This window comes from Simochromis diagramma, unplaced genomic scaffold, assembly GCF_900408965.1.
Source record: "Simochromis diagramma unplaced genomic scaffold, fSimDia1.1 OVJJ01000305.1, whole genome shotgun sequence".
NCBI lineage: Eukaryota > Metazoa > Chordata > Actinopteri > Cichliformes > Cichlidae > Simochromis > Simochromis diagramma.
Genome location: NW_024387169.1, coordinates 2,144,457 through 2,161,910, shown reverse-complemented (window position 1 = coordinate 2,161,910; position 17,454 = coordinate 2,144,457). Strand labels below are relative to the sequence as shown.

At 43.3% G+C, this 17,454-nt stretch overlaps 1 protein-coding gene across 1 annotated transcript in view; it reads right to left on the bottom strand.

The window, feature by feature from the left end:
- Window positions 1–17,454, bottom strand: part of dlgap2a (discs, large (Drosophila) homolog-associated protein 2a) — a 182,140-nt gene that overhangs the window by 6,390 nt on the left and 158,296 nt on the right. The window contains exons 10-13 of the mRNA XM_040048948.1: window positions 10,745–11,130; window positions 2,532–2,620; window positions 1,936–2,375; window positions 1,768–1,859 (exon numbers count right to left, since the gene is read on the bottom strand). Coding sequence (XP_039904882.1) covers window positions 1,768–1,859; window positions 1,936–2,375; window positions 2,532–2,620; window positions 10,745–11,130 — 1,007 coding nt within the window. The remainder of the gene's footprint in view (window positions 1–1,767; window positions 1,860–1,935; window positions 2,376–2,531; window positions 2,621–10,744; window positions 11,131–17,454) is intronic.

Below are 17,454 nucleotides of genomic sequence, written 5' to 3'. Positions count from 1 at the left end.
TTACTGAGAGATGGACTCAGAACTCCATCAGCTTTATTCTGACCTCTGTGCCTGTGATGTTCGGCAAACTCCAAAGTCTCAAGGCTTCAAATATTCAGAGCTGGCAGATTTGGAAGGAGTCAGTGAGTTTTAAGCTTCAGCTGTGCCTGTGTGTGCTTCAAATCCTGGAGATTCTCCCAGAGAAGCACTCTGTGCACACCGTTCGTTTTAATTCAGGCTTCCTAAATGTTGATTGAGATGTTAAAGAAAAGCAGGCTCCTAAAACAAGATGAGACGTCCTTTTAAGTTTCTCATTTGAGGACATTTCACAAACCAAGGCGGTGTATGAAATATTGTTCCATATGGATTTATGGCATGGTCACGGTTGCTGGTTTGTTGAGTAAACATTCATAACACCGTCTCCTTCAGGAGGAAATAGTACCTGGCCTCTACCTACCTACCTACCTACCTACCTACCTGTATGCCAGGTGTGAGGGAGACATCAACTCACAGAAGGTAAGACAGTTGCAGAGAAGCCAGCTGAATACTAGGAATAAGATACAAGCCATCAATGCATATGCCCTACCGGTCATCAGATAACCAGCTGGAATAATAAGATGCCCACAGGAGGAGGAGATGTCACAAATGTCAAGACATGAAACCCCTCATAAAGCATGGAGGTTTTCACCCAAAGTCCAACATCCAGACGCTCCATGAGCTACAGAAAGTTGGAGGGCATGGGTCACTGAGTGTCAGAGCCACAGTACAGCATGAAACTTGGAGGACTCACAAGGGCTGCTCCACGAGAGCCTCAGGCAGCTAAAGACAGACGGTGATGAGGAACAGGAGGTGGAAGTGTATTGGATGACCAAGCCCCTGCATGGGATATATCTGCACTATCTATCTACAGCTACATCTGTACCATCGACAGACAGGGGAAGCGGCTGACTAAAGAAATCCTACCAGTGGCTAGAAAAGGCCAGCTCAAAGGACAGCACAGAGGCTCGGATCACGTCAGCAAAGGAACAGGCCCCGAGATCCAGAACCATGGAGGCAGGAGCTACCACAGCCAATAGGACGCAAGTTACAGACTGCGCAAAGGTTCCCTGGAGACGATCCAGGACATAGCAGGACGCAAGCCGTACACTTAGAGGCAAAACCAGTGGCTGTGATAGTGCTGAGGAACATCTGTGCCACACACACTGCTGGTGTCTCAGATCCATTTGAATAGAAGCCTGGTTCTACCATTACTTCCTCTGTTCCAGGATAAAGCTGCATCACTCACACACACACACACACACACACACACACACACACACACACACACACACACACACACACACACACACACACACGCATGTATTGTTTTATTTCAGAATGCTCAGGTCACATATAAATGTGCCGAATAGCTATTGATTCTCAATGTTGCACTTTTCCCCAATCAATGACATTTTCAGGCAGTTGGATTCAGTTTGTTAGCACCAGCTAAAGTATTAAACGTGTACTGAAGGTTGAGGAGGAAAGTGTGGAACTGTTTCTAATGACAAAAGTTCATTCTACAGCACGATCAATATTTTGAGTCTATCACCTTTGTGCCAGATGTAGCTGTGTCATTCTAATTTCGCTCTCTCTTACCTTCAAGCACAGATGTGGTAGGCTGGATCACATGCAGTGTGGATGGTCATGTTATTTGTGTGCTGAAGTTAATGTCACCTAGATGTGAGTTATGATGTAAACAGCAGTTTTATTTGTTCTTTACCTACAGACTTTAATAAAATCACGTCTTACCAGGTTTTGCTGACACAGCCAGTAGAATTGCTGGAATTTCTGAGACATGAGCAGCTGAGCGCTTCCCACTGCACTTCGGATTTTCCCTAGAACTGAATGACACGCAGCATATCAAACAGAGCACATGCAAACTTTTAATTCTGCTCAAAGGATCAGAGATTCACTCACTCTCCTCTGACAGGTCATGCTCCTCTGCCTCTGCCTCCATCTCCTTACACCAGCCCTCCATCCTCTTTGTTTCATTGTGGAGCAACTGCATGAACCAGCTCCCGTCCCTCCGCAGGGAAGGGGACGCCCTCCCCGACTCGCCCGGCGAAGCCGCGTTCTCCCGTGGGGAGGGGGGTTCTAGCTGCCAGGTGGTTTCGCTGGTGGTTTCCCGGGGACTGGGGGGTTCAGCAGGGGTACGATAATCCTCCCGGTAGCTGAAGAGCCCCTGGGTGCGCACGGTCCGCACTGCCCCGTACTGGGTAGGTGTGCTGGGCTCTGAGTGACGCTGGAATCCCCCACCAAACTGCAGGCCTTTGTCCTCCATGGTGGGAAAGCCCTCCAACTCCAGGTCAGCCTGCACAGCTGCAGTCACGCTGTTGGAGCGTTTGAACCTTCCCTGTCTGAGGGGCGAAGAGATTAAAGGCACGGGTGAATGTACACATGCCAAAATGACGAATAATGGCACTGACAGTGGGGCTATTTTCTGCGATACCAAGATCAAACATCAAACCCTGATGTTTTGTAATGATGTGAAAATCCCAAAGCCATTATCTTACCCTTTCTTTTCATCCTCTACCTGGATCCCAACAGAATGGTACTCCCGTGAGCCTTTGCTTTCAGATTCAGAGTCCGTGGCTGCTTCCACCTAATGCGAAGAAAAGATACAAACAGTGCTTCTCATTATGTGAGCTGCAATTCCCCAGTGTTTCTGTGTTTATTGGGTTGGGACTGGACAGAGCAACTTAACGGTGCACAGCGTGTCAGAAAGTAAACATTGTATGATTTATGGAGGCTGCGAAGGGAAAAAGACTGAGGTGGTTTTTAGGTTTGAGCAGAAATTAGGCTAAAGAATGAAGCACAGTGTGCTATAGGGTACATTCTACAACGTAAAATGTCCAATAAAGCATTTGTAGTTGCCCAAAAGGAAGCATTAGATTTAATAATGGCACCACACAGCGCCAGCTAAATGTTTGTGAACAACTCGTTCGATGCTTTGCTGTGCAACTATGCAATAAGCATAGCAGCTTCAAATTAGCCACCTTTGCACACACGCTGCGAGAGCTCAACACAAACACCTCTGAGTTTAGGTCGGGTCAACGTGAAGGCGCTCCATTAGCGTGTTTGCCAGACACCCTTACAGAGTGTGGACGTGTGCTTCGGGTCGTCGTCCTGTTGGAAAACAAATGATGGTCCCACTAACTGGAACCAGATGGGAAGCTGAGCCGCTGTGAATGTTGTGGCTGTTCTACATAAATGGCCAACAGTGTCACCAGCAACATTATCACACCTCCTCTGCCATGCTTCTCAGTGGGAAACACACTTCTCTCACCATCCGTTCATTCTCTCTGCATATCACAAAGACGTGGAACCAGAAATCTCAAATCTGGACTCGGGGGAGCAAAGCCCAGATTTCTGCTGGTCTGCTTCCTTGCGTTTCATGACCCGAGCAGTCTGCTTTGTGTTACCAGTCTTCCTCTGTGGGCTCAAATTGTGGTCATAAATATTTTGTACTTGTAAATCAGGATTTGTAAGAAAAAAAAGATTTGTGTGTGTGTAAAAAAGATTTGTGTGTGACCAAAAAATACATGTGAAACTCTGGACTCAAGTTTCAAGTTTCAAGTTACAAGTACGAATTTTGACCCTGTTTTTCTTCCTTTCATCTGATTGGCCAATGTCATGTGAATCACAAATTTAACTATCCAATCAGAGAACAGATGGGTTTGGCTGTCGGAGGGGTGCTTTTTTGAACTGCAGGTCCTTGAAGGGTAATACAGTTTGAAGCTGGAGGATCTCTATATAAATATCTGATAGAAGCTAGGTCCCCTAACTTTCAGCAGATGTTAAAAGGATAAAGGTCCTTTCACATCAGACACAGCATGTGATGCTAATGCTAACTAAAAGCAAAGGATCCAGAATTTGTTGCGCCGGCTGCTGAGCTCAGTGGTTTTTTGCAGCAGCTCTACCTGTACTAAGCACGTAAACCTGTGACACAAAAATCACCAAACTGAGACCACCACAGACTGTTTTTCTTCGTGGTGATGAAGGAAAATGCTGGGCTGGCATGTAAAAGGGCATTTATTCCCTTCAAGGACCTGAAGCCCCATAAAGCATCCCTGCAATAGCCAAACCCATCTGTTCTCTGATTGGATAGTTAAATTTGTGATTGACATGACATTGGCCAATCAGATGAAAGGAAGAAAAACGGGGGTCAAAATTCGTACTTGTCACTTGAAACTTGAGTACAGAGATTCACACGTATTTTTTGGCTAAGTCCACACACAAATCTGTTTTACACACACAAATTCTTTTTACACATAAAAATCCTGATTTACAAGTACAAAATATTTATGACCACAATTTGAGCCCATATTCCTCTGTGCTTTCTTTCTCACATTTCAGTCATAAAAGCTTGAGTCATGCAGGCTCCTCCAAACAGTTTATGTGGAGGTGTGTTTGCTACTTGAACTCTGAGAGGCAATAATTTGGGCTCTACGTTGAGTGCCACTGACTGCAGAGTGCAGAGCTACTGCGACTCTAGGACTTCCAGCATGTATGCCAGGTGAGGCTGTTTCACAGCGCCTGGTGTTTTTTGGGTTTTTCTGCACTGCAGGAAACAGTAAAATGTTCAGGTTAATGGACTCTAATTTCTGAACTTACTGATGCAATGTCATTTCTCTGTTCTTGGCCTGTGTTTTCTGTAGAGCGGCCATTGTGCCTCAGGATAAAGGGATGACTGCAGATAGCAGGAAATACATTCGAGGCACAACCGTTAGCTGTAGGTGATGACCTCATGAAGGTCATGAAGATAATTTAAATGGTGTGAAAAGCCATCATATATGTGTATAAAGATAAGGTTTCTTTTGAAGCATTTTTAGTCAGTTATGGTAGTCTGGATGCTTTGGAACCATCCACAGTGATAGAAATGAGGACATTAGTTTCTACTATGGAGGAGGAGGACAGAACGGCGGATGATAATGGCTCCTGCGTGGCTACAGTCGGTGGAGCCACATTTAATGACACCTCTTCAGTGTTGACCATTTTGCTCTGCTGTTCTTCCTCCATCCGTTCTTCTTTTTCTTTTCTAATTTCTTTCTCTCACTTGTCTCTCTTTGTCTAGTTTCCACAATGTCTTGCTGACTGACTGTGGCTATCTTTTTTTTAAATACTGACGGAATCCTGCTTTGTCATTTTTGTCATGTCAGTCATTTTTCTCCGGTGCCCACTGAGCTCTTTTTCTCTGTGACAGTACAAGCAGTGCTCTGCAAATATGATTTCATTGGTACGGTTGGTATAATTGGTTGTATCTTCAGAGAGACAGACCTTGCATTAACATCTGCTTTGAGTGATCCAAACACAAGCTGACAGCTCTAAGTATACCAGTTCACAGCTGGCATTAAAATGCATCTTGAGTGACCACTTATGATTGGATCCGACTTCCCCCGCTCCTCATGCAAATAAAAAAAATAGATCATTTTCTGTTTGCAAAAAGCAGATTACAGCACTCACATCTGCCCTGCATGCACATACCTCAGTGCATGACCAGACGCAGCTGCTGTGGCTCCTACAGCGCCCGCTTCAGTCCCTCTCCATGCTTGTATGTTCATGTGAAGTGCGTTTGCTCAGACTTGGTCCCTGATTGATCACATCATCGAGTTATCTGTTCCAGCCTATCAAAACTGTAAACCCCAGTTTCTTGTTTACTGCTTTTCCTTTGTCTACCTGGGCTTTCTTCACACCTTACATCACCCTCCTCCAATCAGATGCTTGTCTGCCTGCACGTCTCAGCCACTCCTTCACCCACAGCCCACTCAGCACAATCATACCATCTTCCATCTTCTCTCCAGCGGCGGTTATCTACCCCTGCCAGCCAACGCTCATCATCTTCTTCATTACCACTCATCTATCCCCCGTATAGGACTGTCTTCCTGACCTCATTTTTCCCAACACCGACCCTTACCTGAAGTCATCTCCTAGTGAAATACGGATCCACTGTGTCGACACATAAGCTACACAAACATCTGATCTATCCTTCTTTATTTTTATTTGTCCGGTAAAGACTAAGGGAAATGAAAGCCCAATCACAGCTGTGATTACTGGAGAGCTGAGTAAGTGTGCCCAGGGCACATGTTGACCATATTTTGGACCGGATGACTTTGGATGTGTTCTGAGCGATCAGCTCTCTATTCTGTCGGGTGTATTTATAACCTGAGCGGTGCAGCTTTGATAAGAGCTGAGCGGAGCCTTATGGTCCCTGAGAGAAAGAGAGAGTGCTGTTCGTCCTTTGGTCACCTGGGTTTCCTCGCAGGGTTGTTTAGAGTCAGCTAATCATGGGTTAAATGTTTCAGGAACACATTTACAGCATGCATAGGTCAGAAAAATGACTCGTGGCTGTGCCCTGGTTTTTTTTAGCTGGTTCTACTTTGCACTTACCCACAAACTTCCCTCATCATTTACTGGGTGATTTTTAAATTAAAAAATGTTGATCCAGTCTTTGACTATATACCAAAATGTGTTTTTATACTGTGATTCTTTTAAAGGTTAGACAAGCAGGACTTAATGTGAGCATTACGTCCTCCTCAGGATGAACTGTAACAACTCACGAGCCTAGTATTTGAATTTGAAATACCTGCATAGTAAATAATGTTCGTCTGATATCAAAGCACTGTGCTATAGTGCACATAGCTGTAAAAAAACGAGTGCATTTCTCTGCCAATGATATCATTCCAGCCCTCGGGTGTTTCAAAGAGCGCCCAAAATGTCTATAAGAGGCCTTTTAAGCATCTGACATTCATAAATCTCCGACTCAGTGTAGTATTATGACTGTGAGAGTGAACCAAATGCATGGGTTGAGAATATCGTGCAGTTCTGTTGTTTGGAAATGTCAGCCCTACCTTTGTTGTGGAGTGGTCAGTATTAAAGCTCAGGAGTGACATTTTTGGTGAGCTATTTTGTATTCTGTCAGGCTGTTTGGAAGAAGCTGTTAGCAGGGAGGAAATGTGCACGGAGCAGCCTGCTGAGGTGACCTCCATTACTCGCTTCGTGTTAGAGGCAGAGCCCAGTCCACCTCATGATAGAGTTTCATGTCTGTGATGGATGAGAGCTGAAAGAAGGCAAAACATCCAGGATGCCGTGCAGTTTGCGTCCAGCGGGCTCTTTAGGCTGGACATACTTTGGCACGTGCATGCAGAAATACAAGGGCGTGCATACATCATCACAGGCACAGAATCAGCACAGGTGTGGAAACTGAAAGCTGCACGGAGCGACTCAGCCTTTCATCCACAACACTCAAACACCACCTGGTGACTTCCTGGAGCCAATGAGTGCGTTTAAGGTTAAAAGCTTTGACTCCTTTTTTCATACGACCTCATTAAGGCTCCAATTAAAACTCTTGCTGTGAATAAATCAATCAGACTTTTGGAATGTAAGCATGTCTGAGTTCTAAAGTGGGAAAAGTGCAGCCCAGATGGCTCCAAAGTGGTCCCAATGGGAGGACCGGAGGAAGTCAAGTCAACACCGAGTCCACAAAGCCAATAATTAACATTTAAAAAATGTGCAGAAATGTTAAAAGTTGACCTCCTGTAGAAGAGGCAGGCTGAGAGGGTGAAATCAATGCAAAGGAAGGATAATCCAGGTTAATTACAGGACTGGGTGAAGCACGTGGATGACGAAGAGGTCAGCTGAATATAATAAATGAGTATTTGCATACTGTAGTTCAAAGACTTCTGGACTATGACACATTATCCAAAGTCATAATTAAAAATATGCTTTGGTGAACTGACACTAAGCTCATTTTCTTAAATTTGTACAACAGCAATTTTGCTTTTCGAATAAAAAAACCCTTAATTGTAAAATAACAGACTCCCTGGTATTACAGCTTAGTGTATTCAATAATATTTGAGTCTTTCCAGGAAAGGTTTCTGAGAACTTGTTAGAAAATTATGGCTCTTATAAAATAAAGCTTTAATTCTCCAACATGAAGGTCCAAAGTGATGGGATGAAACCTTCTGCATCGCTGCTAGGGATACTTAAAGAAACCTGTCTGTCTCAGGCTATGATTTACTCACCACAGAGGACCCATTCAAATCGTTCTCATGCAGTACAGTCAGAGTATAGGCAGGTAAATATAATGTTGTTAAAGATGAATGTGAGAATGAAGCATATAAGTCTTCTCAGACTGTAATGTTTTCAACCTAAACATTTATGATTAGACGAACGAGAAATTCTTCTTTCTGCTTATTTTATATTTGAGTCCAGAAGCTTAAATTACCTGCACTGGTAATTTAACTGGACTTTCCACACATCACTGGAGGCAATTTCAATGTTAGTATAATTCTCTGTTACACACACACACACACACACACTCCTGCATTTTCACCTTCACTTTCATCAAACACACAGCGCTAACAGTGGACTCGTTCACCCAGAGGGTTTGAGCTCCACCTCACTGATGATGGATGGGTCAGATCGCTCATGCACATGTGCTGAATGTGTTGCTTTGCATTTTTCTGAAGTGTTGCAATGAGATTTGGATGTTTCACTTCTGTTTTCTTTAAATGAGCGGTTGGGTGGCCTGTTGTTCATCTTTAGATGGCAGGCTTTGACCCCGGCTAACAGGAAACAGAAAGTGCCAGTACTGCAAATGTGTTGGAGATGAAGAGAGTAAGAATGTGAACAAGGATTTCTGAACTTTGCTTGAGTAATTGGGTAAATCATTTCTGGAGCAAAGAGTGAGTAAACCAAGATGTTTACATGAGTCAGGGAAATGTAGCCTGGTTACTGTGAGACCTTCATTAACACTGAGCTCATTTCTCCTCCTAAAGCAACCATTTTTAATGCAAGGCTGGCATTTTACACACAAGATGGGAGCAGCTGAAAGCTGCTTTTAGCAATGCACTAATAACTGCAGATGGCTCAGATGTATATATATAACTGACAGACCCTGGCGTTTTTGCACTGTGTCTGCTGTTTATAGTCTCCTGACATTATCACTATGCTTTTATCATTGCATCTGAAAGAATATATATAGAATATGTTAAAGGCTAAGAGCCAGTGCAGCCAATCAAAATCAACAGATAGATCAGAGTGGAATCGTGACCGGGTGGGGGGTCCGTTAAAGGATCACTGTGGGCTGAAGTGGAAGACCAGCACAGAGGCTGTGTACAGACAGGGGCTGAGCAGGCTCTACTCCCTAAGCAAGCTGAGATCCAGGAGATTTCCTGCCTCTCAGTTGTGGTGAGCACCGGGTACTTCACTGTGGTTTGCTGAGCATCAGAGCTGTGAATAAACTGATTAGGAAGGCTGACTTTATGACTGGAGAGGAGGTGGCTGAACAAACTGTTATCCTGACCACCCTCTGGGCCGGTTACAGGACAGGCGGCAGAGCTCGTTCTCTCACAGATTCAGCTCGGCTACTACAACAGCTCTACAGTGACACACACATCTGTCTAACAGAGACTCGTCGGCTCTGCTACGTTTAACATTTTAACCCTGCACTCTTACAATACAAATGATATTTTTTACACACTGACAACACAAACAGGGTTGAGAGGTTGAATTCAGTTGATTTAGCTGACCTGTTCTCGTCTGCAGTGAGGTTAGCCATTTACCATGTGAGTCTGCGGGTTTTGACCCGTAGACCCGGATCAGTGCTGGCCTCCAGAGGCCGTTTGAGGAGCTCCAGCTTTTGTTGCTTCTGTCATGTGTTTTTGGGTTTGTTTGTTTGTTTTTACCAGTTTCAGTCTCTTATCATTAAAATCGCTAATTTTTGATGGCAGTAAGTTGGAGGCAATTTAGACAGAACAGGGAAATTTGCTAAATGTTCTCCTGCAAATTCTCAAGTTTGGATGTGTGGAAGAATCTCCTGACTACCAAAGGATTACTGTTTGACTTCCCCGTAATAATATTTAACCCCAGCTCAAACCAGTTACCTCTTTTAATCTCATTTTGAAAGAAAACACTGCAGTTAGGATGCACTTAATTTCTTTATCAAAGAAAGATATTCAAACACAGGCAGAATGAAATCAAAAGGTTCAAATTTTATATAGGAGCAGGTTTGAGTTTGCAAACAGTTTAGCAGGAACGACAGCCAGCAGAGTGGATATATGTATGTGCACATATTTGTGTGGAGGAAGAATAAACAGGAAAGATGCACTGATTAAGGTAGACAAGTACGTAATAATGAGATGAAAGCAGAAAACCAAAACTCCCTACATGCAAACTTTAAAACTTTGAAAGAACTGATATTCTGCTTTAAATGGCTATGAAGGTGGAGTGAACTGACTCCTCAATCTTTTAAGAGCATCAAAGCAGAAACCTGCAAAGGAAGATCAGCAACAGCAGAACCTCGGCTACAGTCGGAGCACGAGTGAGACGAATCCAAAGTAAAATGACTCTGAAGCGGGAGGTGGAGGGAGAAAAAAGGCACAAAGGAAGCGAGAGGGAGAACAATTAGAAAGGGGAGCGAGAGAGTCAGTGGGGTTAGACAGAAAGAGAGGCAGGTACAGTAAGAAGAGGAGTGAATGAACCGTGGAGTGAACTACCATTCACTAAAACCTGCTCCAGCATGAGTTGAATCTTAATTAACGGATTGCAGTAAGATGACTCACTCCTGCTATTTTTAGCCCCTGAAATGAGAACGCTGTTTCTCGGCTGAATGTATGTGTGGGAAACTATTCTTTGATGTTATATAACCACACACAGGTTTGAGCAGTGTGAGTTTTAGGACCAATGAAATGGCATTTTAACCATGCACGCTCATTTGAAGACTGACCTGTATCCCTATAGATGATCGAGGTGTTTTCAAGTACTCCTCGGCCTTTGACACGAGGACGGCCTTATCGCAGGTGAGCACTGAGCTGTGAGAGTCTGTGGACGGGTGTCTTTTTCCAGCCATGACTCTGGCCGCCTCCATCGCTATAGTAACAGCTTTGGTGCTATCCAGGCTGTCGTTGGAGTTGTAGAGGCCTCTGCCCGGGGTCAACCCCAAGCTGATGCCGTCGGACGCCCACATCCCACCATGAGGGTGCCTCCCCTCGTGGTGGGCATCCTGGGTGGACTCGGTGCTACTCTGGGCCGTGATGGAGATGAGCGGTTTGGAGGTGGTGCGTGGCGGGACTGGAGGAGGGGTCTTCTTATAGCTAGGTGTGTAGGTGATGGCTAGAAAAGAGGCAAAAATGAACAAAGCCATTTTCAGAATATTAACATTTTAACTTTACATTAAATTCCCACTGTTCATACTATATGTTTATAGTATAGCAAAGATTTTATGATGCAAGGCAATGATGTAAAAAGATTTGATTTTATTTTGGGAAAAATATGTCAAGGTAACTATAAACTACAATGCACATGTTCATAATAGTGAAATAGTGACGGATGATTTTATTTGATTTTTTTTAAATGTTATTCTAAGTTCAGTGTGGCCATAAGTCTGTTTTTAGTTTGGTCTGTTTTCTGTTCAGGTGTGTGTGTGTGCCTGTTTAGACATCATCGTGGGGACCAAAAATTGGAATGTTACTATACTTGCAGGGACCGGAGGACTTGTGAGGACGCACACATGATTGTGATTTTAGTGTCAGGGTTAAGGTTAGGTTCAGGCTGAGGGTTAGGCATTCATTTATGATGGTTAGGGTAAGCATCTAGGGAAAGCATTATGTCAATTAGATGTCCTCACTAAGATAGCAAAACCAGAATTTGTGTGTGTGTGTGTGTGTGTTTGTAATTCATAGAAATGATCCGTAAATAAAAGTTAATCATACATAAAATCCAGAAATAGAAAAAGAAACAAGCTTGGATGTAATAGAAGCAGAAGGCCAGCATGATATTGATAAACACATGCAGATGGTTTGTATCTCACAGATTACTAACTGTGATTTAAAAAAAATAAAAAATAAAAAATGTGCTTTTTTATACTACAGTGTATGCGTTTTCATACATAGTATACACTGTACCATAGGCAAAGTTGCCTCCATTTTTGTAATTTTTTATCAATGTTCAAGGACTCTATTTTTGGAGTGTATTTTACACATTAAAAGTGAACCTCTGTCCACAAAATGCACTCAGTTTACTTCTCATTTACTGTGAGCATCATTTTCTCCCAGTAATTACGGTTAGGATATGTTTTTTTTATTTTTATTCCAGTTCATTCTTCATTTGCAGCATTTAAATAACCTTTATCAGATTTGATGGTTTTGTTACATACTTTAAAAAAGTGTTTTGCTTTTCTTTTACAACTGTGGGGATTAAATTGTGTTAAAATATACAAAACAGTGATGTCATGTTTTGAGACGAGGACCCAGGCACAGAGAGACTTGATGAATTTAAGAATCTTATGATTTAATAAAGAAATTTACAGAATTGCACGGAGATGGTAAAATTATGATGACTGATAACGGAGATGAAGACAACAGACGATGAGGACAGGGAGGAACAGGGGTTTAAATGCACCAAGGAGACACTCAGAGGGAACTCAGGACAACTGGAGACATTTAAGGATGCAGGGACTGACAGAGACGGGGAAGAAGTCTCATCGTGACGAATAAAGTTTATCTTGCCTGGCTGGGCAGCTGCTCAGCCCCCTGATCCTAGAATCGCCCCAGTGGGGCATTACATTTGGAAGAAGCTAGCTGCTAAAGAAACAGGTTGCGGGTGAATTAGAGGTGCAACAAATTGAACAAATGAAGCCTCACAGCTCTGCCCAGTAGCCTGAAGACAAGCAGAGAGAATAATGGCTTGTTGTCCACAGACCCATCCAGGGTGTACTACCCACCCGAAGCTGAGACTGAAAAATACTGGAAGAACATCCAGGAGAAAGAAGCGTCACTGGTGGATCTAAGAGCAGACCAGAGCAACCTCCCAGAACAAGAGCCAGTGAACGTCACAAAGACAGCCATCCAACCACAAGAATGAGCTGGACCAGGACCTGACATGATCCATGCCTGCTGACTGACAAAGCTCACAGCACTCCACGATCGCCTGGCAGCACAAATAAGGGTCACTGTTAACAGCAGGCTGGCTAACACAAGGCAGAACCATCCTGACCTTAAAGGGTCACCATCGAACTACCTGCCTCTCCACTACGTGGAAGCTCCTCTCAGGTATTGTAGGAACTAAGCTGAGCAGGTACATGAGTCAACACATGAGCACAAGTCAGAAAGGCTGTATAACAGCAGAGGGCCACAGCACCAGCTCCTCAAATACCTCCAGAAGCAGTGCAATGTTAGAAATACGATCCAAGCAGTGATCTGATACCCAGCTGGAGTAATAAACTCACCCAGTGCTGACAGGACTGCTGGGATTGGCTTCAGCAGAATTCAGGGACAACTGGGTTGTATTAAATTCAGTTAAACTGAATTGAATTCAGTTTTATTCATATGGCACCAAATCGCTACAACAGCCGCCTCAGGGCACTTTATATTGTAAGGTAAAGACCCTACAATAACACCAGCCCTCATCACCACAGCCTCAGGTGTTCAGAGACTGTTATTACTTTATGTGTAAAAACCAAAGTAAAAAAAAAAGCTGTTGTGACACGTGAGACTGATCTGACATGGATGAAAACCAGAGAAGTAATCAGGAGTACTCATGTGGAGGATTCTGCTAAAGGAAGGCTGACACGTCTCGTCTTCTTATTCTGCATGTTTCATAACAGAAGGAAGGAGGATTACTTTCTTTCAAGTGCAAATGAGAATATGGATTTAATCCACAGAGAGATGGACTGGGGAATGGGTCACGAATGCCTTCTGGGCTTTGACATGTCTTTATTTTCAGAAAGCTCATCGTAGTTACAGGCCCGAGCATCTGAAGCACGAGCTGTGAGCCGGCCACCTCAGAGCCAAGAGCAGAAGGAAGAGCGACGGCAGAGCGGAGGAACACCGAGTCACGCTGCGGGGCAAGTTATGGGTTATGGTTTTCCTCGACAAAGAGGCAAACTGAGCTGAACTCAGCGTTTCTTGTGTGCTTACATCACACAAAGCCACTACTTTCAGTTCTAATGAGCTGCCCCGTCGACGCAGGCCCCCCAAACACTAATGTGTAGAATTAATAGCATTTCACAAGTACAGAGCAAACACAAACCCTTTTTGTTTGCATTTATCTTAATAAAGAGAGAAAATTCTTGGAACCATCAAAGCCAGCGCTTCACCTGAAACCTGCAACAACTTTTGGCCTCTTTCTCACCCCGACTGCAGCTGTGTATAAATAGCTACAGACGTCTGGTCTATGAAGAGCGTTCTGCTCCAGGGACTAAATGACTCACACTGACGGCCATTCACAGAATTAAGTCCTCGTGGATGAAGAGATGCGAACCTGAATAAAGACGGAAAATGGGAGAGAAGGAAAATGTAGAGGTAAGAGAGAAAGAGGGAGGGAGAGTAAATCATTGCAGATATAAAGAGGGATGAAATAGGGTTTTGTGTGTGTGTGTCATAGAGAGCAAGGATAAATCAGGGAGTGCGGAGAGATCGAGGGAGGAAAGAGATGACCCATTGAAGGGGCATGATTCAGCAGGAGGACCAAAATAGAGCCATTATTAGCCAGCCAGTCGTGCAAAGGGGAGTCATAACTCTTGGTCCCATCTTGTCAGTGGCAGTATTACTCAGCATGTAGATGAAGTGATTACCAGAACATACGCACTGCTCGCTCACTCATTTCAGACAGAGTATTTAACACTATTATTATACATCATGTTCCAACATATGAAGCTGTGGTGATGTAATGCAAACTGCTCTCTGTGTACATGAAGCCGAGTGATGTGACGCTCTGTGTTTAGAGGTTGGTGACGTGTCGGGGTGCACTTTGTGTTCTGTCTCCGAACTTTCTGTTTTTTATTCTTTGACTTCATCACGTTTTAAATGTTGTTTTGATTTGACTTTTATTATTACCTTTAACTCAGGGGTGTCAAACTTCAATTTGAACGTTTTTGTTAAAGATTAAATGACTGTTTTTATTCTAGTGGGGGAAAAACAAAAATGTGTGAATGTGTCACAGGGCAGAGGAATGAGCTACCAGAACCTTTTCTGTCTTTTTACACATTCAACATACACAGAAATGCGTTGTTGAAATCGCAGTTCTTTTAAAATATCTCAGGGATTGAATGTTCAGCTAAATGTTGTTACACTGACAGAAAGGGCAGTTTCAGCGGTGGGCTGCATGTAGCTCACAGTATAAAGTGATTTTGACGTTCCTGTTTTAAATTACTGGTTCTTAGTGCTTTTTTACTCGCCTTGAGCACTCAAAGCGCTTTTACAACATGCAATAAATTAGACGTGACTGTAGGGTCCTTTACAAACATCTGCATGTGATGAGCTGTGAGTGAAACCAGGAGGAAACCTCGTCCTTAGTCAAGAGAGCAATTTCTGATGCTTCAAGAATGGGAACATGAGAGGCATGAGAGGTGCAACAGACCCATTTTTTACACCGCGGTTGTTTAAGAGAACATTTTGTGCAATTAGCAAAGCAGCAAGACTGCCAGCTGAAGCAGGACCATCAATCAGGAAACGCAGGGAACTGCCCCGTGCGGGGGCATCAAACCCGAAGGCCCAGGCTCACTGTGTGCTCTTTGTGTTTTTGTATGCAGTTTAATTAATTTAATTTAACCCTTTCAGGCATGAATTATGACAACCTCAATCAGGATCTTTCTCTTAAGTATTTTTATTCATCTTTAAAAAGATTTTTGAACTTCATTTTTTTAAACATGTATTTCTCAAAGAGTTTTTTACATGTCCACTTAGGTGGACAACATACATTTTGACAAACGAATCAATAATATAATATGTGTGTTGTGTTTATGTGCAAGTATACCATCAACAGTGACACAAATACAAGAAAACAACCTTTGAATCCACTGCAGTGACCACTATGTGTGAAAGGGTTAATTATTATTTTTAGCAGTGTTAATGTTAAGGACGTTTTATTTTTGCTCTTAGGTTACATCAGTGGATCTGTAAAGAGAGCACACGTGGCTGAGGGGAAAATATGTGAGTGCCGAGGCAATCAGTAGTGCAGCGGTCCCTCGTTTATCGCGGGCGTTACCTTCTGAAACTAACCAGCGACAGGTGAAATCCACGAAGTAGCCAACTTTATTTTTTACAGTTATTATAGATGTTTAAAGGCTGTAAACCCGTCACTACACACTTTATACGCTTTTCCCAGACAGGCACGAACATTTTCACACTTTTCTCTCTTGTTTAAACTCTCAAAGTTCAAACCTTCGTAGAAAAATAAGTCCAGGATTATAGAAGGAAACTAAAGGAGTGCAAAACGTTTCGTCGACATTGTTGTGTTTGTCGTGGAGAACTTACAAACCTACAGTACAGCATCGAAGATTTATGTATATTTGACAAACTGAACGCATTCTGTACTGTACAGAAGACACGCGGAGGAGATTGATTGACAATGGTCTACAGCCAATCAGGACGCGGATCACAATTAACTGTTAAATAAACAAAAAAAAACCAAACAAAAAACATGGAAAATTGCACAAAAAAAGGCTGCGAAAGGTGAACCGCGTTATAGCGAGGGACCACTGTATCTGTGAGAGAACATCAGCTAAACATGTTCAGGTAGACCTGGCATCAAGTCTGGTATGACTGTTTTTAGTGGGAACACAAAATCTTCCAAATGTTGCAACTAAACTAAAAAGGTTTAGTTGTGCTTAAATGTTGCATGCATGCATTAACTGGAACGTGCATGGTGCAATAAATAAACCGTGACACAAACATGTAGAAACCTGGGAGGATGTAGTCCTCGAGCATACACGAGTACAAACGGACAATATTTGTTTGGGCCTAAATCTGCTGAACGTGTCCATCGCAGCGAGCAGATGAAGTGCAACGCAGAGTGCTCATTTCTAAAAAGTAATCGATGACAGAACCTTCAGAGGCGGCTAAATTCATTCAAAGTAAAAACCATTTTGTTTTCTCTACGCGCAGCAGCCAGGCTGATTAACGTGAGACACAAAGGCAGTGAGTCAACCACTCCATCTCTGTTAGGACCTCTCCATCTATCAGGCTGGCTGCATGCTAACATGGGCGTGGAGTTTGGAAGAGAGTTGAGTGACACGTTGTTAAGAGTCTTTCTCTCCGGCTGGATTTATAACTACGAAGGAAATGCAGCAGTTTGTTTTGCAGTAGGCTTTTAAGAATATGTAAATGATCTGAAGGGAGGCTGGAAGACGAAGAATGATGGTGGATTCCATTATTGGCACTATCACAAGCACTGCAGACAGAAACATTAAAGAAATGAATATAAGAATAACTCACTACAGATAAGAGAGAGCAGACAGGGTGAGTCATTACTCTGACGTACTCAACCACACCTGGAGGGTTTGTTAAAGTTTAAAAGCGTCCTGAGGAGCGTGATGGCTCATTGTGGACAAAAACATTGTTCCTGATAAATAAACCACATGAGTGGCTGCAGACAGTCATTTTATAACCCGTTCTTGATCTGTGGATCAGACGCTCTTCTGTACTTGATGGAAGCCAC